This window comes from Melanostigma gelatinosum (assembly GCF_949748355.1).
Source record: "Melanostigma gelatinosum genome assembly, chromosome: 12".
Classification (NCBI taxonomy): Eukaryota; Metazoa; Chordata; class Actinopteri; order Perciformes; family Zoarcidae; genus Melanostigma; species Melanostigma gelatinosum.
In genome coordinates, this window is record NC_136645.1 from 15,879,208 (window position 1) to 15,903,653 (window position 24,446).

The window sequence follows — 24,446 nt, forward strand, 5'->3', positions numbered from 1 at the left end:
AGAGAGCTACCTTTAGCCACACCGTTAGCTTGTTGTCACATTTTTAGGATTACGTTACCCGAACAGGAGGACGCGAGAGCCAGCGCGCTATCTGGACAAAGTTGTGTTTATTTGTTAGTCTTAATATTTGTTAAAGATGGCATTGGTAATGTTTTCTGTTAAAGGAAGCTAACTTAACTTGAGCTAGATGACTAGCTAGCGTGTGATCAACTTGTGAATCTCATAACTTGTTAGTCACTGTGTGGGCCACAACGACTTTTACCGATTCATCAGAAAAGGGGACGAGCCGGGGGATTTGTAGGCGATATATTAGCCAAGTAGCATAACAACGTGCTCTGAGAACCAGAACCAAGTTTAACAGGGTAGCATCTGCTAGCATAGTGAAGCTAGCCAGTTAGAATTAGTATGATGAAGAAGGCGCAGTCTGACACATTGGGGTTCGTTCCTCAAAAAGACATCGTATACAACAAACTTCTGCCGTATGCGGAGAGGCTCGATGAAGAATCCAATGACATTCTGAGTAAAATAAAAGGAAACTTGTGCCGAGCTGTGCAGCTCAGAGAGATATGGCCCGGTGTGCTGTTCTGGACGAGGAAACTTTCCACGTAAGTAACAGTAAACGTCAGATAATCTTTGGTATCAACAGCTGTTGCTCACTTTATAATGTTTTCAATCACGAGACTTTTAAAGTAACCAAACTTTTTGCGTAATATAACGTGTTGTGCAACATGTCTCTGTGTAATTGTCTGTGGGGCAACATTACACGTTTACTATTTGTTCTTGTGGCAACTGTAACGTTACATACTCAATGTCGACCTCAGGACGTCTATTGCTTTACAGCGTGGTATGTTTTCATGAAGGTGACGTTATTAAGTGTCAGCTGACGTTATGCCACGACACTACAAACTGCCCAGTGTGTCTGATTTAGTGATGGCAATAGTGCGTCAGATACATAACCTGACAGCTCAATAGCAGGCCTTTGTCATCACTGTTGTTGTGCTTGTGTGGCTTTGAGCATTTATTTTTGAGTCAGCAGACAACTCACCTGATAAAAATAGAAATAACACATTTCAATGTGATGGACTTCCTTATGAGGTTTCCTGTGTTGTTGCCTCAATGAGTTCTTGTTTACAACCAGATGTTGATTTGCAGAGATCATCTCAATCATTACCGTTATCTGCTAGATGAGACAAGTCATCCCTGTTTATTCTAACTTGACGAAAGACAGTAAATCATAGTATTTGATATGTTACTCCCTTTTTGTATTCATCTTTCAGTGACACTGTTTTCGTAATGAGTCACATTGTGCCAGAAATAATACAGTCAATGTGACTGTAGGTTACTTAAAGTGCCGTTTAATTTTGGTTGTGCTTTGTTGCTGGGCTGTCCTTAATCCGTTTCAGTTCCCAATGCTGGCTCATTGCGCTGTTCTTGAGTCACTTCCGGCTCAGACAGATGGAAGGTTTACTGTGGGGTTGACCCAGATTCTGTTCACTGGTGTTTAAAATAAACAAAGAGGTTAATTTCAAAGGTCTCAACAAAGGGTTTTTTTCAGCTTTGGTTGTGTCACTAATAAAATACATGTTTGCTTTTAAAATTTGAGTTTATGTTATTTCTTGTATGTCTTAAAATAACATTTGTTTTTTATTGTTCATGCTGAAACTGGAGCAGTTATCTCTAAATCTGTACATCTTATTTAGGTACATGAGACTGTATGGACGAAAGTTCAGCAAAGAAGACCACGTGCTGTTCATCAAGCTGCTCTACGAGCTAGTGTCGATCCCCGAGCTGGAGATCAGCATGATGCTGTGCCTCGCACGGCTCCTCATCAACCTCCTCAAGTAAGAACTTCAGCAACTTGTACGCATGTCAAACATGCAGTTATCAAAAATGTCACAGTAAGAGGTAAACTTACGTGTTTCTGTTTTTCTCAAAGAGCTAAGTTAGATGCTAGAAAGTGCTGCCTCCTCATAATAAACATTGCTGTGTAAGGTTACACGATGAGCTCGGATCTGTGTGTTTATTCTCATCCATCATGTCTGATTCATCCAACAGGAAAAGGGAACTACTGTCGACGGAGGACCTTGAATTGCAGTGGAGACCACTGTATGAGCTCCATGACAGGATTCTGTTCTCCAAGACAGAGCATCTGGGCCTCAACTGGTTTCCCAAGTATGCCTCTGTCCTTTACAGTTGATATTCTGAGTTATTTTTTTTAAAAGCATGCCTAATCATACACTTTAGGCAGTGCTATGGATATATATCCAAAGAGAAGGGCACATTCACTACATTTTAAAGTGTACACATTTGGTGTTTTTTCATTTTCTTCAATTACACCCTCAGTTGCCATCAAGCTCCAGCAGAAACTCTGGAGTGTGTTTTTTTTCTTTCTCTCCCCCCCCCCTCCTTTGCAAATAAAATTTCTCAAATTTTGACGATAGTTAAGTAATTATTGAAGAAAAATACTGCAGAAAACTGAACAATCATTTAGGCATGTCTGTACTTTCCTATACAGAAGAAGGAACATATCAAGTGACTGAATTCCTGTTACTGGAAAAGCTTATGTTGATACGAGTAAGACTGAAATCACTAAAAATGAAATATTGTAGTGGGTACAATTCTATTCAGGATTGTAGCTGAACCTCGTCTACACTATTAACCAATACATTAACTTTTTCCAAATATAACACAAACACCCATTTAGTTTAACTTGGGTTAGCTGCCTTTTCATTCAAATGACAAAGTCCTGTTCCAAGTTAACCAAATGTTTTTATGTAATTAATCCTCCACCAATGACTTGAACTAATTAGTGAAAAGGCTACTAGAATATTTTACCAGTCTAATCATTGTTAAAAATGAAGGTTATACATTGTTAACTTGGTCGCTTTCTGCTTTGACGACTTAACTTTTTCATGAAATGTACCGTACGCAGAGTATTTTAGTCATCATAGATATAGTTGTATATTAAGAGAGAGTTCCATAGTTTGATTACTTTTAGGTTATGGGTTTCTGTAGTTTGAACATAATCGTGTTTGCGTAATTGGACTAGTTGTTGTGCGCCCCATCCCTTTTTAATAACTGTACTTTTTACACGTAGCGCAGTTTTGGAGACGCTTAAATGTCACTTTTCCCGATCCAACATCCTGAGACAATCCCTCTGAAACAAGCAAGCAGTGCGAGGTGCTCTTTTATGGTGCTATGGGAACATTGTACATTTATCACATCAACGCCATGCAAGCGCGTCACTCACATGTTACAAGCCACTTTGGCGGATTGCCAGCTCACCTCTTTCCAAACTACACTAATGCATACGGAACATGGTACTAAGTAATTGTATAAGGTGAAGCACAGTATGTTAATCGTTTTTGAGTGATTGGCACTTCCCGCGTGCTGAATGTGTTCTTTATGCCTTTGTCTCCTTTCACATTCAGTTCTCCACGGCCTCGTTCATCCTCTAAACTCATAATGATAAAATTGGTTCAGAGGTGGTAAGGACAATACTTCTTTGTGTTTTACCTTGAATTCATCCTTTGAGGCACTTGTTTTTTTGTTTCTTTGTACATTGCATGTGAAAACAAAAACTGGACACCCCACATTGTGACGGATGACAAATCACGACTTGAGCAATGTTAACATTTCACTCATATTGGAGACTGTCGCACTGCAGCTAACAGATTTTTTTTACTCTTCTGGTATCCCCCATACAAACCATGAGAGAATGATAGTGTGTAGTTTATTTTTTTCTTCACTATGTGGCAGCAATATAGTAACAAGAACACATTGACCATATTAGGAAATAATAATTTAGAATCTCTATACAACATTAATTATTACATAGGCGAAGCAACGGCTTTAGTTTTGGTGTTAATGATCTTATAACAATATTCTATCATTCGGCCCGTGTTCAGAGGAGTTTCCGCTGTTGCGTATCCCTGCTTAGCCATACCTGCACGACTACACCGTGTTTTCAGGAGTCATGGAGGAGCGCGTGCTCTCGTCCCGTTTCCTCTCCTGGAATGCGTCGGAGTGAATGTGAGGGTTCACTTCGACTCCGACGCAAAGGTCAAAAAGGTGCGGTGTGGGCTTACTTCTGTCTGCGTAATGGGACACTCGCTTTGACTAGTTCTTGTTGTTCAGAGTCACAGTGCATGAGTTTGACCCTGCTCTGTGTGTTGTGGGCTTACAGTGCTAAACACTGGTACACCCATGCATTTAGGGTAGTTGAAGTTGAGTGTCGCTCATAAATCGGCAGTATTAAATGTTGAGTGTTTTCCGGCATCAAAAAGACATGAATGATTTGGAGACGGGCGACCGGTTGTTGAGTGGGACTGGCAGGGCTTTTACAACAAGGCATGGCTTGAGCTTGCATGCGAGCAGACCGGTGGGATTGTGGAAGGGGAGCTCAAAAGCTGTGGTTATATCGGTCTTGAGCTTTCAACACTATGTGACCACAGTCCTGCGTTTGCAGTCTATATGTGAAGGGAATCATGTCAGGAGTTTGTGATATGTAAGACATGTTATTTATATTCATAAATCCCAAAACCGCATCTATCAACAAAGTGTTAAAGCAAAGTTAAATTCAAAGTGTTCTGAATGAACAGGTAGTGGAAGTATGTATGAATCTGTATATTGGCATGAGGCCAGCAAGGAAGGTCGACCACTATTGACGAAAGCGAGTGTGTTTATTTTCAGTGAATTGATTATAATCCGTTCATGACATTTTAATTATAACTTCCTCAGTACACACAGGATCCTAAGATTCTCTCGTTCACCCTCCACCATTCAGGCGTCTGAAGACGTTTCTGTCTGCATGCAGTCAAAGTCAAGTTGCATTGGTGTGAAGAGTGTTCAACATCAGTGGTTGTTTTTAAAATGCCATGACAGCTCTCTTTTTCCTTTTATGTTTTTTTTGCAGCTCAGTGGAAAATGTGCTGAAAACACTTGTGAAAAGCTGCAGACCGTAAGTACATCTCAATCGTTCATGTATGTGCTTATGACCAGCTCTTTTTCAATTTAGGCTCCTGGAGGGTATAAATAAGTTTCTGGGAATTGCCTTTTTTTTTTTAAATTAGAGGTTTATCAGTCTGAGAATTCATTGTTTTTATCAATATTGATCTTAGTAAGGTGACAAGAAATGTAATAATTGAAAAGTGACATGTTGAAAATGTAAGGATGAGCTGATTGGAGAGTAACCCCCTTAAAGTTGGTGATATCTGTGACGCTGTAGTGGATGAAGAGTCCCTGGTTGGTTTCACCCTCGTTGTGCGCATGCCGCTTTCTGAGCCCTTGGACTCGTCCCTCAGTTTCCACTTAGGCAGATAATCCTATTACCTCATCTAATTCTGTCTTGTGTGAGAGTTTCCTCTCTGTGAGAAGGGAGAGTGATGCGTGGTCAGCTGCTGAGACTCTGTGGATCAGCTGTGTAGCCTTTGTTGGAAGTTACACTTTCTTTTTGTCAAGGCTTTTAATGGATGTGTGATTGCGTGACCTGAAATAAACTGCAGAGTTTACACAAGTGCATTAGGAGCCATGAAAATCCCCTCGTGGGACTACTGTCCCCAGTGGAAGCACAGGATTTATCCTAACCGCTAAAATATGTACTCGGTATATGACTTGCGATCTCATGTTTGTTGCGCTCCAAAATGTAAATGTCTGTAGCTGCTGGTTCATCCGGATGGTCTTGATGAATGGAAACTCCTGCGTGCTCGATTTTTACAAAAGAACTAATTGTATAATGCTTTCTCTGTTCGTGCAGATACTTCCCAGAGTCTGCTACTCAGGAGATGCTGGATGAATGGAGACCGCTCCTCTGTCCCTTCGATGTCACCATGCAAAGAGCAATCAGCTACTTTGAGCTCTTTCTACCCACGACTCTGCCTCCTGAGCTGCACAACAAGGGGTTCAAGTAAGGAACTCACTGTCTCCCATGTATGTATGTCTGGTTGAGTTCCAGGATCGCTCCAGTCTGAAGACAGTTCAGCTAGTTAGCCGCGAGAGCCTGTAAAGAATAGCTTGGCTTCTGAAGCGAGAATGAATGAATGACGTGCAACTTTGTGTCGGCCGTATATAAAGGCAGAGGGTCCTGAGTCAGGCGGGACGACTGCCAGCTGGCATTATGAAGAAAGTGCCTCTGAATATGTGAGGGGCGTAGAGATGATAAAAACATCTTCTTTGGCCATGTTGAGATTCCTGTTTGTACACAACTACAGAATAAATACAGTGCTACCCCAACTTGTTTTCACGGGTCTACCTATTAAACTAATGGAGTGTAAATGAGACCAAACTGCATTATTCTCAAACATCTCTTTTTATGTTAAATTTCACATGTATGTACTTTCGTAACCGTTTCTTTGTCTGACAGATTGTGGTTTGATGAGTTGATCACCTTATGGTTGTCTGTGCAAAATCTTCCAAGCTGGGAAATGGTGAGTCATTAGTTTAAAAGATGCCCGAGTGTACAGTCGTCCGTGTTTCTGTCTGCCCAGTGTGACGTGTTTTCCTTCATCGTTGCAGCATCTGGTTAATCTCTTTGCCCGCTTGGCCAATGACAACATTGGCTACATTGATTGGGACCCTTACATCCCTAAGGTTTGTTGTTGTTTTTTCCCACCACCCACTACGCAGTTTAGTTGTTTTTGTTTTGAGTATTGTGCCACATGCTCTCATGTGCGGCCTGACCTTTATGATTTGACTCATGGTGTGTATTTCATAGCATTCCTGCTATCGCGTTTCCTTGTTGCTCAATCTCTTGGTCACAGATGGGAAGTGACTTGCATCATGCCTCCGCTTCATCTCACTGACTGTTGATCCATGCCTTTTGACAACACGCTTGAGATACTGATAAACATAAACGCCTGACCTGTTAAGCCCAATTAAATGTTATGGACTTTTACGACACATAAGTCCACATCAGAAATAGTCAGACAGGGAATATTTGACTTTTGTTTTTCACATTTCAGATTTTCACCAGGATTTTGAGGAGTTTGAATCTCCCTGTGGGGACCAGTCAGATGATGGTAACTCGATATGTCACCAATGCCTATGACATAAGCCATGTGGTGCTTTGGGTGTCATCCCTTCTGGTCAGTTCATTGTTGATAAAGTGATGCGTTTGGTGAATACTCGCAATCGCAGTCGGCGCAAAGATTATTGTCACATTGACCCTTAATGTGTCAATTTCAGGGAGGACCCAGCAAACAAGCTCAAGCACAGCTCAGTGGCCTTTTCAACAGCATAACGTCCTTCTTCCACCCATCAAACCATGGCCGCTGGTTGGTGAGTTCCACGTTGAGAGCTCATACCGTGACAGCTCAATGACCGTGCACAGTCACTCGTCATAGTGTTTCTGGGAAGCTTCCTGAATCTCTGTATCAATGTCAGAAATAACAAGAGGACACGTGAGTAATATGGCTGCAATGCTATTAAAGGCCACTGGGAGCGGGGCCAAATGCCCTTCTGAGTGAGGATCCCGCTCCACTCTATTTGAAGCAGCAGCGTGTCCTCGTGCACAAACCTTTTATTTTTGGATGCGTTTGTGTGTGTGTTCTAGGATGTTGCTCGGGAACAAGTGAGCGGGTCAGCCACTTAGCTGTGGTTTAATTACATGTAAACAGTGTTTTGCAATCGACTAAGAGTAAAGTACCACTAAAGTCTGTTCATAACATATTGTTCATGTCTTCTCAGAGCCTCAGCCAGTCACTAAAGGAAAAGTGGAAATCATAACTCTTAAGTCACTGTGTGACAAAACAAGATTCGTTCTTTGCCTGATGAACTTTCCTTCATTAAACTCGAGTGATTTGACTAAAGTGATCCCATAATTTGTAGATGCATACAAGACAAATCCAGATGCTCCATACACCCTATGCCATTTGTCCAGACTACGTGGATGCACACTGATCGCCTGTGTGTCACCCCTTTGTCATGCGTCTGTCTTTCTGTCCTCGTGTCCAGATGAAGCTCATGAAGCTGCTCCAGCGTCTCCCAGCCAGCGTGGTGCGGCGGCTGCACCGAGAGCGCTACAAAAAGCCCACGTGGCTAACGCCAACACCAGACAGTCACAAGCTCACAGAGGAGGATATCACGGGCTTTGTGGAAAGTATGATGCAGCCGGTGCTGCTGGCCATGTTCAGCAAGACGGGCAGTCTCGATGCAGCCCAGGCCCTGCAAAACCTAGCGCTAATGAGGCCAGAGCTGGTCATTCCCCCCGTGCTGGAGCGGTAAGTGAGAATCTCAGGGATAAATCTTTGATCCAAGTTCGGCTTCTTAAGACTCTTGAGCAATGTTGCTAGCTAAGGCCACATTATGATATTTTTGCACAAATTGCTAGTTGTTCTCCTCCTCGACCACAGAACATACCCTGCTCTGGAGACTCTAACGGAGCCCCACCAGCTGACGGCCACTCTGAGCTGCATGATTGGTGTGGCACGGAGCCTCGTGTCAGGTGGGCAGCGCTTTCCCGAGGGGCCCACTCACATGCTGCCCCTTCTCATGAGGGCTTTGCCGGGTGTTGACCCCAATGACTTCAGCAAGTGCATGGTGCGCGCCAGTGTTATTCCTGTCTATCTTCGTACAGCAGCCTTTATTGGTAAACTTGTACATTTAAAAAGCAAACCTTCCTCTCCCCACAGATCACGTTCCAATTTATTGCTACATTTGTGACTCTTGTGCCTTTGGTGGACTGTTCGTCCGCCCTACATGAAAGAACTGACTTGACGGAGGTGACTCACTATTATTCTTCGTCGCCTTGTCAATCAATGAATGCAAGGTGGTAAATGCGTACAGCTTTTTCACATATGTTTCTGTGACTTTCAGGTGGAAAGAGAGCTGTGCTCGGCTTCAGCTGAGTTTGAAGACTTTGTGCTTCTGTTCATGGACAGGTAGGTGGCGTTTTGATGAACTTTAAAAGACAAAGTCGTTCTTCAGCAGCGGTTGTGATAGGATATCATTTTTTGGTCAACCATCTACGTTAAAATACGGGTCACAAAAGTATTTGCTAAAACAAGAATTCCTGTTCACTGCATGTGACAAACTTGTGTATTGGTGTGCTCAGGTTAAACGAATATACACCAATATTTTACACATTGATTTCACAGCATTGTTGAGACATGTTTAAGTAGCTGAAGCATCATAACAAACAGTATTTGAGTGAAACCATATCTGACCCTTTGAACTATTTGTTGTTGTTTTCTGCACAGATGCTTTGCCCTGATAGACAGCAGCACTCTGGAACAAACTCGGGAGGAAACGGAAACGGAGAAAATGACTCATTTGGAGAGTCTGGTGGAGCTCGGCCTGTCTTCCACCTTCAGCACCATCCTCACACAGTGCTCCCTGGACATCTTTAAGGTTAAAGGCTTTTGTCTCATTCCCCTTTTCTTTTTTTCTTTTTTTATTCTCTCATTTATATGAAATGTTTAACACATGAATCGCATCGTTTTAACAGGTGGCTCTGGAAAAGGTGTACATCTTTGCAACCACCAACATCTTTGAGACACGCGTAGCCGGGAGAATGGTGGCCGACATGTGCAGAGCTGCTTCCAAGGTGAGCGCACTCCGACGTCTTCCTCATTAACTTCTTGTCGCTTTTTTTCCTTTACAATCTTAATCCTCGTTGTGCGTCTGCTTTCAGTGTCACCCTGCAGAGTCGCTCAAGGTGTTTGTGCCACACTGCTGCAACATCATAAACCAAATCGCTGCCAGTAAGTGTTCACCACACGGGAATACGCATTTCCATAAGAGGAGGTTGTCAAAGGCATGTTTTTCTTCCATGAGTCTTTTGTCATTGGCCTGACACACACTTATTTTTCAACAGATGAGGAAGTGTTGAATGAGGAGGAGCTCGACAAGGAGTTGTTGTGGAATCTCCAGCTGCTGTCGGAGGTGATTTAGACCACTCATGGATTTACTAACTTGACCCCTGAGCTCCTGTATTTATCAATACCTCCTATCTGTAATCCACTATTTCCTCTTTGCACCTCAGGTGACCCGGGTGGACGGTGACACGGTCCTACCTTATCGCTCTGAACTGGTTCAGATTTTGCAGTTGACGCTCCACCTCAAATGCAAGCAGGGCTACACTCTAGCTTGCAACCTGCTGCACCACGTCCTTCGCTCCTCAGCCCTCCTCTACCCCACAGAGTACTGCAGCATGCCGGGAGGCTTCAACCAACCAATCAGTGACTACTTACCCATCAAGGTACTAATATTGTTTGGTTGTACATTTCAGAAGCTCAACCAAATCACTGTTAAACTTGATGGTTTAACCCTAGTGTTGGTAACGGCACATACTGCTCTTATTATCCCCTAAACCAGTGAGCGGTTTTCTGGTGTGAGGTTTCAGAAGCAATCAAACACTTGCAGTTGCAGCCATTTGTCTCTCTGACATATCTCTGTTGCGCTCATTGTGACCTGGTTTGATTAATTGTCCAATCCCCGCTTTCGACAGTCAGTCAGCTCGTTCTTTGATCCCATTAAGTCGCTTCCTTGGTCGAGGCATACACAGTCAATCACTTTGCTGCATTACTGTCTTCTGCACAACAAGAGATAAGATGTGTCACTTGTGGTCAACACCGTTGGCAGCAGTAGCGAATGCCTGGGGCAATGTGGTCTGCGTTGTGCCCGTCTTTTAAGTGGTCTTTAATTAATGCCATATATGTGTTCATAAAATGGGTCGCTCAAATCAAGTAATCTGATTGGGTCATAGGCTTGATGTAATAACCACATACCGCTGCTATTACATCTAATTCCTTTGCACATTAGTATCCCTCCGCACATCACTTCCACCAACAATTATCAGCTACAAAATGGAAACATTTGAGGTTCACCTTTACGGAGGGGCGGTTCAGCATGTGGTACTCGTGTAGCTTGACCTTTTACCCAACTAGTCCATGTATGAAACGTATACGCATTGCTCATCGTCTTTATCCCATGCAGGACTGGGGTCGTCCTGGGGACCTGTGGAATTTGGATATCCGATGGCATGTGCCCAGTGTTGAAGAGACCTCCTTTGCTTTCTATCTGCTGGACCTGATACTCCAGCCTGAACTTCAGCGCCTTCAGAGATTTGCACAGGGACAGAAGGACATGAGCAGGTATGGAGGAGTGTTTACCCGTGCTCTCTACAGAAAGGACATTCTTATTTCTACTGAAGTCACTAGATGTGTGTTGATTTTGGAGTTTTTTTCAGAGATGACGTCCTCCAGAGCCTGACCATTATTCAACACTGCCTCCTAGGAGCTGGGAGTCTGATGCCTCCGCTGAAAGGAGAGCCCATCGCTGAACTGTGAGCGGTTCCACTTACTTACTAAACTCTGCTTTTCTTGCTCAAGACAGAGAAAGAAACTGTTGTTTAACAAGTTTAATTTAAGTTTAGTTTACGTGTCCTTTCGAAAAACAGTTCTTCTGAAGGGAGTGACCAAGGAGTTTGTTGATTTCATATTCCATAAGAAAGTCTATTCAGTAGAAGCACTTATGTGTTTGCTCACATCCCATTAAAATACGTGGATCGAAGGCCTTCTGGATTTGTATGAGTTACTTGTATATTTAGAATTTTTAAGTTGTATTACTGTTGCTAAGGACTGTATGATGGACTTACTATTGGACAGATGTTTTGAAGAACATTTCAATTTAAAAACATTTTTAAGTTGCTAACTTTGCTTCAAACCGTCTTTTCCACCCAGGGTCAACAGTATGGTGAATCTAGAGGAGACCAATCTCTACACCGGAGCAAAGTATGGTACGCAAGTCACTTTTTAAGAACTGTTGGATGATAACAGTTTTGCTCACAATGCATGTAAACTATAACATATATATATATATGTATATAATATTATCTCTACCTGCAGATGAGTCCAGGGAGAACTACAGAGATGCTGTCTGTGGAGTGATGAGACAGCTGCTGCGTAAGTATTCTCTCTACGTCTTGTGGTCACATTCATCTTAACAGACGAGCTCACAATATACTGAAGGTCACCTTCCTGCCACCTCTCCTCACAGATTACATCCTGGAGCATTCTGAAGATGACACCAAGTCTCTTTTCTCCATCATCAAGGTGGGCTGGGCAGTAACATTATAGCCTGCATACTCTTATTTGTTTGCGTTGAATAATATGCCAATAAAGTAACGGGGTTCAGGCTGTAGAGCTAATTAGCCCTGTTGCACTCCAACCAGCATTTCCTGATTATAATTTGCTCACGTCTACAAAAACTGCAGCATACCACTGTATCACAAGTCCTTCAAATGAAACATGCACTCCCATGATATAGTTTGTGGAGCAGTGCGTGTAAGTTCTCACATGCTGCGTGGGACGTTGTGTAGGCGTAGGTCATCCCTTCTGAATCATGTTTCACATCTCGAGCCGCACAAGGTCTCTACACAGGCTTTTGCCAGTAGCTAATGTATTGATCCTATCGCCCCAACACTAATCAATATTTTTGTCTGCGATACCTTTTCAGATTATCAGCGACCTGATGCACTTCAAAGGTTCGAACAAGTCTGAGTTTGACTCCCGCTGGAAGAGCTTCAACCTTGTGAAGAAATCAATGGAGAACAGAGTGAGGAATAGAAACATGTTATTGTGCTTTTGTTACCTTTTGTACCACTGTTCATCCTACAAAGGGGTTAAAAGCCATGCAGTCTCTCCTCAAAGCTGACGTTAGTGTTACTGATATTACAACCCATTTTTAAGACTGAATGGCAATTGAAAGTGTGTGATGCTGTTGTATTTGCAGCTTCACGGCAGAAAGCAGCACATCAGAGCCCTGCTGATAGACAGAGTCATGCTCCAGCATGAGGTAAGTCCTTAATAGAGAAATGACCTTGTTGGGTATCATTGTATTTTTTTAGCATTTGAACTTTGGAACTTGTTTTATCAGATGCGTAAGCTGACAGTGGAAGGATGCCAGTACAGGAGCATTCACCAGGAGCTCATGAAGGATCTTCTGAGGCTTTCCACAAGCACCTACAGTCAAGTGAGTGCCACAGGACTCTCCACAAAGCGTCATCGACATCATATTTAGGCATTTATTAGCTTCCAGGTTGTTGTTGTTCCGTTTTTTATTACAGAATAGCCATTACACAGCATGAATCAAAAAGACATTTGACGAGTGTTCTTAATACACCTGAAGAAAATAAAGTTGTAACCTAGTCTTCTCATGACCTTCCAGGTGCGCAGCAGAGCCCAAAGTGTGTTGTACACTGCACTGGGAACCTACAATTTCTGCTGCAGAGATCTGATCCCCCATGTCCTGGAATTTCTCAACCCGGACAACAGCAGTGTCACACAGCAGCAGTTCAAAGTACGTCGGTCCTCTCCGGCATCTCTGTGTCGTGCCCTACAACATAGAAACGCACAAAGTTTCACTTTACTTTAAGTTTCACATTTATTTTCATGAACGTTCTCTGTACGTCTCCAGGGTGCCTTGTACTGTCTCCTGGGGACTCACAGTGGAGTGTGCCTGGCCAATTTGCACGACTGGGACTGCATTGCTGTCACATGGCCCGCCATCGTACGCTCTGGCCTCAGCTCGGCCATGTCTCTAGAGAAGCCCTCCATTGTGCGGCACTTCGATGACCTTGCAGACAAAATCCATCGCCAGTACGAGACCATCGGTGTCGACTTCTCTGTAAGAACAACGCTGAGATCACTTTCTCTGGATCATAGTGTTTTTAACTGCCATGGCCTCTCAAACCTCACACTTGCTCCGGTGCTCATAAAAACTGGTCCTTAAAAACTTGATGAATGAAGGTGCGCTCCCTGGTCAGTCTGATGTCCGAAATGAATGTATTTATTTAAGTTCTGGCACCAGGAAGCTGTGCTCTGTACAGCCTCTGATGTGGGGAGTCTGTTTATTAATTCCCGTCTCCACCAGCCTAGTTGGAGCAAAGCTGCAAAGAAAACGAGGTCATAAAGAGCTATCGTGTCTTCTTCTCTAAACAAAACTAGTCAAAACCAGTTTCATACAAAGCATATCTCAAGAGATTGAGACATCCCCCTGCCTTCTAATCTGTACGACTGGACAGTCTGAACTTTATCTCACGTCAAAGCTTGCAAATCTCACGTCAAAGCCCCCTCTGAGTTATTCAACAGATGATTCAACCGTTTGACGTGCACATTTCATTAGTTTTCTACCGAACCGTGTCCGTCTCAGCCGAGTTTAACAGATCACTCCCCCCCCATTTCAGCTTGCTTTAAGTTTAATTCCCTTCCACATGTTTGGACAAAGTCTGTCTGATACTATATATTTTTTAAAATCTTTTTCATCCCTTTAGATCCCCAGTGAGTGCTGTGCTGTGGCCAAACAACTTATGATTACTGGAAATCCTGTTCCCAAGGAGCCAGTTCCTTCAGAGGAAGAAGCAGCAGACGGTTTGAAGAGACAGGAGCTCAAGAACACTGAGTCTGTTGAGTAAGTTCACATCAGGAACGAGACAAACGATCATTACCGCTCCAAGGACCCTGACTTGACTTGAGCAACTACTTTGACATAACACGACTTAGCTTTGAGTCTTTTGGCCACACAGAATAATAAAAGTACTGATGCGTCTGTGAAGATGATTGCTTTGCAATTGACGTAAGCTTCTTACTCTGCATCGGTATAGTAACATAACGGCTGCAAATATTAATACCGGTACTGCTTTTTATATTTTCGTAGGAAATACAAACAGCTCATTGGTGATCTGCTGGACTTCCTCAATAACAGGAACATGTAGGTTTATTGAATATTTACTTCATCAAATCCCGTTTTAATGTATTCATTAGTCTTAACACCTGCTTTGTTTAACATTCCAGGCCTTGGAAGTTCGAACACATTGCAATTGGCTTCCTGTCATTGCTGCTGAGAGATGACCAAGAACTCCCACCAGCTGCTGTGACGTTCTTCGTCAAAAGCCTCAACCATGACTCTCTCTACGTCCGCAAGGTGTGGCATAGGCGGGTTATACGACGTTATAGCAGCAGTGCCGTGTTTCTACCGCATATGGACGCACTCCACTCTTTGCTGATGGCGTTTTGTTTGAAATGTCTTATTTTCTCCACTAGGTGGCGATATCAGCTGTGGCAGGGATAATGAAACAAATAAAGAGGCCGCATAAGAAAGTCCCCGTCAACCCCTCTGAGCTTTGTGAGCATCATACGGTTTTGTTTGTCTGGTCTTCTTGTGTACGGACGTTATCGTGTTTGTGCTTCTAATTCTAGTTTCTAAAACTCCTCTTTGGCAGGTGGAGGGAAGGAGCTAAGCGGCCTTGTTGCAGGAGACCGTCTGGACAACAAGTGGCTCCAGTATGACAGCAGCAGTCTGCCGCGCACACAGCAGCAATGGGATGACTGTGTGTTTGTGGAGAAGACCCACTGGGGATACTACTGTTGGCCAAGGTTCACATTCCATGCCTTGTTTTCTCTTTTGAAATCTATATATATTCGTATTATCATCTGTCAAACAAAGTCTTGAACCTTGTTTTTATTAACCATCACCTCATTGTTGTTCCTCAAGAAAACTGATGATGTATGCACCAATGGAGGAGCAACCCAAACAGAACCTGACCAGAGAGGAAATGACGGAGGTTTGTGCACAATCATGCACGTCCCCCTCGGAAAAATATATAACCAATAATGTGAAGTCATGTCAACATTTTATTTTCATGCCCGTCCAAACAGCGGGAACAGATCATCTTTGACCACTTCTCAGACCCAGTGTTCATCAACCAGTTCATCGAGTTCCTCTCTCTGGAGGACCGTAAGGGCAAGGACAAGTTTAGCCCTCGCAGGTTCTGTCTGTTCAAGGTGGGATTCTCCGAGAATAGTGTTCACTGCAGAAAGCAACTAAAGTTAGCCTATGAAGAAATTAATTGATTCCCTCCTCCTGCTCTCTCTCGCTCTCTCTCCAGGGATTGTTCCGCAACTTCAGCGACGTCTTTCTTCCCCTGCTGCGGCCACACATGGAGCGCCTAGTGGCCGACTCCCATGAGAGCAAGCAGCGTTGTGTTGCAGAGATCATCTCTGGACTGATCAGAGGCTGCAAGCACTGGAGCTTCTCAAAGGTACGGACTTGAATCTCTGTTCTAGTAAGGTGGCTAGATGGTCCACATTGGAAAATGCATCAGGATTTGTACAAAATCCCATAGAAATGCTACTTAAAATGAGAACAAACCAGTACGTACACTTGTGCTCCTTTCCAGGTTGAGAGCCTTTGGGAGTTGTTGTGTCCACTGCTCCGTACTGCCCTGTCCAACATCACAATAGAAACGTATGCAGACTGGGGCACCTGCATTGCAACGGCCTGTGTAAGCTTTCGGTCGTTTATTCCCGTCATGTCTTTTTGGCTTTCCTTTCGTTAAACTTGTGCCACTCATGCTCGACTGTGTTGTTTCGGTCTCGTGTAGGAGAGTAGAGATCCACGCAAGCTCCACTGGCTGTTTGAGATGCTGATGGAGTCTCCAGTCAACGGAGAGGGGGGCTCCTTTGTCGATGCCTGGTGAGTAGAAAGATTGCCGCCTGAAGCAGATGTTTAGGTGATTGAAGAGCTGTGGTGATTGTGCTTCTTTTTTTCCTTTCTAGTCGTCTCTATGTGCTGCAGGGAGGCCTGGCTCAGCAGGAGTGGCGTGTTCCAGAGCTCCTCAACAGGTTGCTGCAATACCTGGAGCCCAAACTCACACAGGTCTACAAGAACGTACGGGAACGCATCGGCAGGTGAGAGGTCCCTTTTTTACAACGGTGCATGTACTATTTGTCATGTTTAACCTTTTGTTCATTTGTTGGTGTCTCATCTTATCCTCTCTGCTTTGGTACCCTTCCAGTGTGCTCACGTACATCTTCATGATCGACGTGAACTTGCCGAACACTCGGCCAACGACCTCCCCCCGCATCTCGGCGTTCACGGAGCGAATTCTGTTGCAGCTGAAGCCTCTCACCGAGGTTGACGAGGAGATCCAGAACCACGTGGTCGAGGAGAACGAGGTGGGCGAGCAAGATGAGAGAACGCAAGCCATCAAGCTCCTCAAAACAGGTGGGTCCCGGGTCCATCGTTGTTACTACCAACGATGTCCTGATAAATGCTGGTTTATTGGAGGATGGTTTGAAACAGTCTGGAGTTACTTTTAAGCAGAACATTGATCTATTTTGACAAACTCCTGCATTCAAGGCAGAAGGTCATTCTTTAAGTATAAAGGTCGCTGTCTTCAAATGTCTGCAGTGCTGAAGTGGCTTATTGCAAGTGCTGGTCGCTCCTTCTCCACTGCTGTCCCAGAACATCTACTGTTGCTTCCCCTGCTCTTCAAGGTAAAAACACTCGTCACGATTAACTTTTGAGACTTCGTGTATGCACCGTAACCGGGACTTAAAGTGACCCCCTGCCCGTCTTTGTCCTCTGTTCCAGATTGCTCCGGTTGAGAATGATGACAGTTACGATGAACTGAAGAGGGATGCAAAGACCTGTCTGTCTCTGATGTCTCAGGGACTCCTTTACACAGAACAAATCCCCATGGTCCTCCGTGCTCTGCAGGAGGTGAGTCATCAGGCAGCTGTGGCTGTTTTTCCACTTTTTACCTGCATCACACATGACTGGGCCTTTTTTTTTTATTTATTTTTAACAGACCCTCACATCTTATAACCTACGAGGTTAATAAGCAAAATGACGAAAGGCTCAAAGGAAGCCGAGTGAGGTTTTAGATTCAGCCCCGTTTGACATCCATTCCTTAAATACATCTGTTACATAATGTATTGTGTCAGTACAGTAGTGTACAGCTCCCTGCTGGAGAATACATGAGAGAACCTGAAAGAATGTAACTGTGACGGTATTCTGGAGGATTTTTCTCACAATTTTCTGATGTGCAATTGGCAACAACGACGTAATATGTAAAGGCGATTAACTAATGATTAGAAACTAATCCCAGCTGTGACACGCATGCACATATCGACTTGTTCGAACCCATTTGATGTTGTATACATTTTCAAAAGGGCAAAAGGTGCCCAAAGAAACTACATCCAGGTTATGCTCCGTTATTCTCAGGGTATGTTGTTGATTGTTGGGTTTATTGTTGTGTGTTGCAGATTGCGGGCAGCAGCTCCTGGCACGCTCGTTACACGGTGCTCACATACCTCCAGATTATGGTCTTTTACAACCTCTTCACCTTCATGAGTGAACAGAAAGCAGTGAATGACGTCCGGGCTCTGGTGGTACGACTGCTTGAGGATGAACAGCTGGAGGTGAAAAAAACAACAACAAACCTTTCATTCACAACTCTTTGACGTTTCAAATCTTTAAACATGTAACGCTCCAACATGTAGTCGGTCACTGCAAAAGGATCGGAAGGAGAACAAACTGATTGTAGATATTATACAATACATGCTTGTATATGCTAGCGTGTCTTTCAGCTTCACTGTAGTGATTCAGCACTCTCTCCTCCTGCCCCCCTCCTCCCACTGGTCCTCTAGCTGTTGCCATGGAAACCACAGGCTGCAGTAATCTGTTGCTATGGAGATAATGTTCAGATTGAAGGAGGATGACAGGGATGGTGTGGAGACAAAGGAGAAGTGGGGGATGGATGGAAGTAGCCATTTTTATTTGGCCTCTTAAACTGAGCTTGGTTTTTATAGGCCTGAGCTGTCGGACAGTTTCGTTGCTCTCATTTCTTCAGGATCACCTTCAGTAGACAAATGCATACGTTCACACAGTTTGATGAGCTCACACTGGTGCCAAGACACATTTCATGCATGAAGTCAATCAACCTATGTCACACAAAGCACCAGGTCTACCTCATGAGAAAAGACACCTAAAATGTGCAAAAGACTATTTAAATGTACACAATAAAGAAGCATCCCTCCACACACGTATATCCACCCCCAGTCCCCAGCTGGCTGCTATTTCCATCCAGCTGGCTGGTGTACACACTAGTGGAAAGCCCTGCCTCATGACGTTGTTGCTATGTGTTACTCATACAGTGCAAAAAGAGATTGTCAGTAAAATATACCAGGCAGAGGTGCTACGCTAGTTAGATTAGGTCATGATGGCCAGAATACAGGATGACTTTCAGACTCTGTGACCGTATGATTCACACATGGAGGATCCAAGCCCCGTCATCTTTGGATGACTCGGGGACAACCCGGATCCAATTGATAGACGATGTAAGCACACGACTTTTTGAACTTCAGCTTCCCATCTCCTCTTTCTGCCTTTTTTTTGTTTTCTAGGTAAGAGAAATGGCCGCCACTACATTCAGTGGCTTCCTTCAGTGCAATTTCCTGTCCATGGACGCCCCCATGCAGACACACTTTGAGGCTCTCTGCAAGACTTGCCTGCCTAAGAAGAGGAAGCGGGAGCTCGGCTCTACAGTGGACACTATTCCGTCTGCTGGTGAGTCACTTGTCTAGAATATGTGATGACGCACACTCAATATGAGGTTCTCATCTTCATGGACCTGTTGTGTTTTCGTAGACCTGGTGCGGCGTCATGCGGGCGTTCTCGGGTTGAGTGCTTGTATTCTCTCCAGCCCATATGATGTTCCCACCTGGATGCCCCAGCTGTTGATGGACCTGAGTGCTCACCTGAATGACACACAACCCATAGAAGTATGTGTGATCACCTACTCTACACTTCATTTTCAGCCTCTTGTTGTCAAAGAACAAACCTGTGCAATGTCACTTATTTACTGGATTTGTGTTTGTGGCCCTCTAGATGACTGTGAAGAAAACGCTGTCAAACTTCCGACGGACTCATCACGACAACTGGCAACAACATAAGCAACATTTTACAGACGACCAGCTGCTGGTCCTGACCGACCTGCTGGTCTCCCCCTGTTACTATGCCTAAAACCAGGTAAAGCATGTTCACTTGAAACATACGTATTACTGAACAAATGCTGCTGAAGGGGTGATTTTATTCTCCTTGAGCCACCTTTTTACAGTCCTGTTTGTTTTTGATCAGTCTGGGACAACCCCAGACTTCACAGATGCCACCCTGCATTTGGGAGGACGCTACCGTTCTTGATGAGAGATGCAGCATCACCCTGGAAGAAGAGTGACACACACACACAAAGTTGTGGCTCACAGAAGGATCGGAAAGTTGTGTATTCATGTATTTCGCTCATTTACATTTCTACTATACTTAATATTTAAGGATCAATCATAGCAGGGATGAATGAAACCTGCAGTTTGTAACATTACTGTACAGATTTTATTTCTTCTTTCGTTTCTTTGTGTGCATGTGCACGGGTGTATGCGTGTGTGCGTTTTACGGGATGCTTGAAGACATCTGCCAGTGTCCCAGACATTTCTCAGGATTCTATCCGAAGTATCAACTCTGAGCCGACACAACGGCCAGTGTGGGACACACTCTTTGCGATCTCCCAATAGTGACGTGTTACAACCACAGAGAGCTGGCTATTTAACCACGGTCTCTTCAGATTAGAACCTGCAACACACCATGTTTGTATAGCTGTTTGATCTATATATGATGATATGCATCATGCATGTATATATCATGGTATAGCAAATACGCACAAACATATTTATTTATTTGACTTTTTTTTTGAAGTGCTAAGTTTTAATTTATTTATTTTTTTCATAGAAGGTATTTGTGAGATAAAGTAGATGGCTGAGCGTTTAGCGACGGAGCCTGTTGTCATTTACTCTTGCAAAGAAAGGAAGAGGGCAAGCTCCCCACTGCTGTGATGCATTTGCTGTGAATACCTGCAAACCAGTTTGATTACCATGTGTCTCGAAAATAACCACACCGCCTGTCCATGTTTGTGACCTCTTGCCTCTTATCCCTGGTATCATTTACCTTTTTCTAAAACCCTCACTGAGTTTTTGGTTTGCTGTCCCCTGATGACTTGAAATCAGTCTAAGCATTGACACATTTAGTACCTCACTTATGTATAGTGTAGTGCCAAAACTGCAGTGGTTTTTTTTTTTTTTTTAGATGTGCTGTTTGCTTATTGAATGAGATGTCAATAAATTGTTTGTAAAAAAATAAAGAAGTATTTGTTTTTTCTGAACTGAAGTTCTCAATATTTGTATGTAGTAAATGGAGCAACTCATGATTCACCCTTCTATTTTTCCAGATGTTTTTGAAAGTGATAGTAAAAACCTATTACTTGCAAAAATTCAACTTCAACTTATGTTACACTAGTAAAGTATCTACACTGAACAGTGGCACTGCAACATGGTGAATGTTTGTTGTTTTATCTTTACAAAAAATATACTTCAGTAAGTCGGACCACATGAATAGAAACTTCTTAAGAGACGTATACATGAATAGAAACTTCTTAAGAGACGTATACATGAATAGAAACGTCTTAAGAGACATATACATGAATAGAAACTTCTTAAGAGATGTATACATGAATAGAAACTTCTTAAGAGACATATACATGAATAGAAACTTCTTAAGAGACATATACATGAATAGAAACGTCTTAAGAGACGTATACATGAATAGAAACGTGTAAAGAGAGTATTGGCCCTCGGGGGCCACGATTACTGCACACCGAATCATCACTGCTTGTCGCCTAGCAACGACGTTGTATAAGCCGCTGTTCCGAAGGACTGCAGTGAAAAGCGGGAAAAAAAAGATTAATTAAATTGTTTGTATATTTGTTCATCTAAGAATATATGCAAATAGTGTAAACGTACCCTGTATTTGACTATTTTAAATACTATTGGACCACCAATGGTACACGCAACAGTACTGTATGTTGCCATTGGGAGGAGGGGGGGGGGGGGTGATATAGGCTGATCTGAAGTCAGAATATGGCGTAACAGCCTCTTTTTAAAATCTTGTGACCCTGTAGTAAACCTAAGAACAAGCATTAGTCCCTGTTCTATTGTCATAATAGATGGGGGTGTGGGGCGCGTTCTTACAGAGGGGACATTGAATGCAGTGGTTATAGCTTATGCCCAGATACGTAGGCAGTGACTTCATACTCATTTCTCAGTGCACGTCCAGCGGCTGTCGTTCCGGTGTAAGAATGGAGATATCGCCAGGAAAACGAATACGCGATCAGCTGTTTGTGCTGTAAACGCGTTAAAAATGAACACAGACATGTAAGGAAACGTGTTGTACATCATTGTTTTTGTCAATTGACCGCTTTTTGGATGCTCTGTCGTTGAAATACGGGGTTTTTTTCGAAGCCGCGGTGCGTTCACTTACTATCGTATTGCTAAAAACCAAGATGGGCTGTATCAAACGATGCTGAGGATGGACCCACGATCGATGAGAGATGGTAGGTTATATTGTATCATTTTATGGATTATCTGAACCATGTAACTGCTTGAAATCTAGATAAATTAGGAATACAATGTTGTACACATTTTTCCTCTGGATTTGAGCAGACGTGTGTTGGGAGGAGGAGGAGGAGGAGGGGGGGGGGGGTGAGGTATAATTGGCCAAATGCAGAGGTGCATAGTTAATAGCCCCCTGTAGCTCGTGTCTAACATGTACCCTAGTGTATCACAGCTTATTAATGCTACCTGTTTACAGTCGATGGTAAATGAACTGTGAATTGCTCCCTTTCATCAATCATGAGTGTATTAAATGTGTTAACCATGAATGAATCAAATGTGATCTGCTGCACAGTATAGCTAATATGTGACTTTGTATCCTTCTTGTAGCACTCTCCCCCCCAAGGTGGCAGCAATGGCGCAAGCAGCAGCTACTGTGATGATCATGTGCTCCTTCCGTAAAGAGGAATAATGCTGACATTGATGACTGTGGGATCCTTATAAATTGTTAATAATACAATGAACACCTCTGTTACACCATCAGACCTGGTGGATGTGCCAAGACCGCAGAACTTCAATGGCACCCAGACCCCATCGAGTTGGGCTGTGATCCACACTGCTACCTTGACCTTTTGCTCTCTCCTCCTCATCTTCATTTTCTGCCTGGGCTCTTATGGCAACCTCGTGGTGTTCCTGTCCTTTTTTGACCCGGTGTTTCGCAAGTTCCGCACCAACTTTGACTTCATGATCCTCAACTTGTCCTTCTGTGACTTGTTCATTTGCTGTGTGACCGCTCCCATGTTTGCTCTGGTGCTCTTCCTGGATGCAGGCGGAGGGGATGGCGTGTCGAAGAGTTTCTGCTTCGCCTTCCACTTGACCAGCTCGGGTTTCATCATCATGTCCCTGGAGACGGTAGCGGTCATTGCTTTGCATAGACTGCGCATGGTTTTGGGGCAGCAGCCCAACCGTACCGCCTCCTTCCCCTGCACGCTGGCCCTCACCGCCCTGCTGTGGACGTCCAGCTTCACCATGGCGGCCCTCCTTACCATGCGAGCGTACCCGCGTAGAGATGGACCCTGCTTGCCCCACTTTGGCCTTGGAGGTGGACAGGCCAGGGTGGTGTTGTATGTCTACCTGGCAGACTTTGCCTTTTGTGTGGCTGTGGTGTCGGTGTCCTATCTGATGATTGCTCAGACACTGAGGAAGAATGCACAGGTGAGGAAATGTCCGGTCATCACTGTAGACGCCACATGCCCTCCACTCCCACCACCCCTCATCGCAGCAGGCTTTGAGAGCATGCAGTGTGCTGTTCAAGACCCGTCTCTGTACTGCAACCAGACTTACAACAAACTGCACAAAGTTCAGACACACTCTTATGTCAACAAGACCAGCCAGCCTCTGGTTCCAGGGGCTGCCCAAGGAGCCACCTGCTGTCAGCTGGTGTCCACAGTCAACTTGGCCACAGCCAAAGACTTGAAGGCAGTCGTCACCTGCGTAGTCATCGTGTTCTCTGTGCTGCTTTGCTGCTTGCCGATGGGAGTTTCACTGGCGCAGGACGTTTTGTCCCCAGAAAGCAGCTTTGCACATTACCAGTTTGAACTGTGCGGCTTTGTGCTCATTTTCCTCAAGTCGGGCATCAATCCCTTTGTGTACTCGCGCAACAGCGCGGGCCTCCGCCGCCGCGTGCTATGGTGCATTCAGTGGGCGGCACTGGGCTTTCTCTGTTGCAAGCAAAAGACTCGGTTGCATGCGATGGGGAAGGGCAGCCTGGAAGTCAATCGCAATAAATCCTCCCATCATGAGACCAACTCGGCCTATGTGCTGTCGCCCAAGCCGCAGAGGAGGCTGGTTGACCAGGCTTGCGGGCCTAGTCACTCCAGGGATTGTGCTGGTAGTCCAAGGGCCACAGGTGGGCGCAAACCTCGCCCCCCGAGTACCTCGACGCCCATCAACACCCGCATTGAGCCCTACTACAGTATATACAACAGCAGTCCCTCTGCAGGACCCAGCTCCCCAACCAGCATGCAACCTGTCAGCTCTCAGACATTTGCCTTCGCCAAGTCTTATGTAGCCATGCACTACCACACTCACCAGGACGCACTGCAAGACTTTGAAAGCACCTCAGTGCACCAGATTCCCATTCCCTCAGTCTAATAGAAGATCAGAAGAGGTGTGGACAATCTGTCCGTGGCTTTGGATCAGAAGAGGAACACGAAAACAGCCCATTTGATG

General features: G+C 44.2%; 2 protein-coding genes across 4 annotated transcripts; both read left to right on the forward strand.

The window, feature by feature from the left end:
- Window positions 1-25: 25 nt before the first annotated feature.
- psme4a (proteasome activator subunit 4a) lies at window positions 26-20,958 on the forward strand. 3 transcript variants are annotated; one of them, XM_079279875.1, is made up of 48 exons: window positions 26-605; window positions 1,701-1,841; window positions 2,056-2,172; window positions 3,432-3,488; window positions 4,916-4,960; window positions 5,756-5,905; window positions 6,362-6,425; window positions 6,514-6,588; window positions 6,960-7,082; window positions 7,183-7,275; window positions 7,951-8,216; window positions 8,349-8,535; window positions 8,628-8,717; window positions 8,812-8,876; window positions 9,195-9,345; window positions 9,443-9,541; window positions 9,629-9,698; window positions 9,812-9,879; window positions 9,980-10,195; window positions 10,933-11,090; window positions 11,186-11,281; window positions 11,679-11,734; window positions 11,844-11,900; window positions 11,995-12,050; window positions 12,454-12,552; window positions 12,730-12,792; window positions 12,874-12,969; window positions 13,165-13,296; window positions 13,414-13,623; window positions 14,270-14,406; window positions 14,653-14,706; window positions 14,790-14,919; window positions 15,039-15,120; window positions 15,218-15,371; window positions 15,490-15,559; window positions 15,654-15,779; window positions 15,884-16,036; window positions 16,175-16,279; window positions 16,379-16,470; window positions 16,554-16,685; window positions 16,793-17,001; window positions 17,188-17,273; window positions 17,371-17,499; window positions 18,045-18,200; window positions 19,185-19,347; window positions 19,429-19,562; window positions 19,669-19,809; window positions 19,918-20,958. In XM_079279875.1, exons 1-47 carry the CDS (start codon window positions 406-408, stop codon window positions 19,801-19,803), a joined length of 5,547 nt encoding a protein of 1,848 aa, XP_079136001.1. In that variant the 5' UTR covers window positions 26-405; the 3' UTR covers window positions 19,804-19,809; window positions 19,918-20,958. The 3 variants fall into 3 exon arrangements, with proteins under 3 accessions (XP_079136001.1, XP_079136002.1, XP_079136003.1); XM_079279876.1 differs by lacking the exon at window positions 3,432-3,488; XM_079279877.1 differs by lacking the exons at window positions 6,960-7,082; window positions 7,183-7,275.
- Window positions 20,959-22,733: 1,775 nt separating this feature from the next.
- Window positions 22,734-24,368, forward strand: gpr75 (G protein-coupled receptor 75; the record flags this gene model as incomplete). Its single annotated transcript, XM_079280991.1, has 1 exon — window positions 22,734-24,368. The coding sequence occupies one exon, from the start codon at window positions 22,734-22,736 to the stop codon at window positions 24,366-24,368; it is 1,635 nt and encodes a 544-aa protein (XP_079137117.1).
- Window positions 24,369-24,446: the final 78 nt, after the last annotated feature.

Bases quoted from the DNA above. Each gene is read 5' to 3' on its own strand.
- psme4a (XM_079279875.1), top strand. From the start codon at position 406: ATGATGAAGAAGGCGCAGTCTGACACATTGGGGTTCGTTCCTCAAAAA. The intron at 12,051-12,453 runs GTGGGCTGGGCA...ATACCTTTTCAG, and splicing joins CTCTTTTCTCCATCATCAAG to ATTATCAGCGACCTGATGCA. The intron at 15,780-15,883 runs GTGGGATTCTCC...CTCTCTCTCCAG, and splicing joins GCAGGTTCTGTCTGTTCAAG to GGATTGTTCCGCAACTTCAG.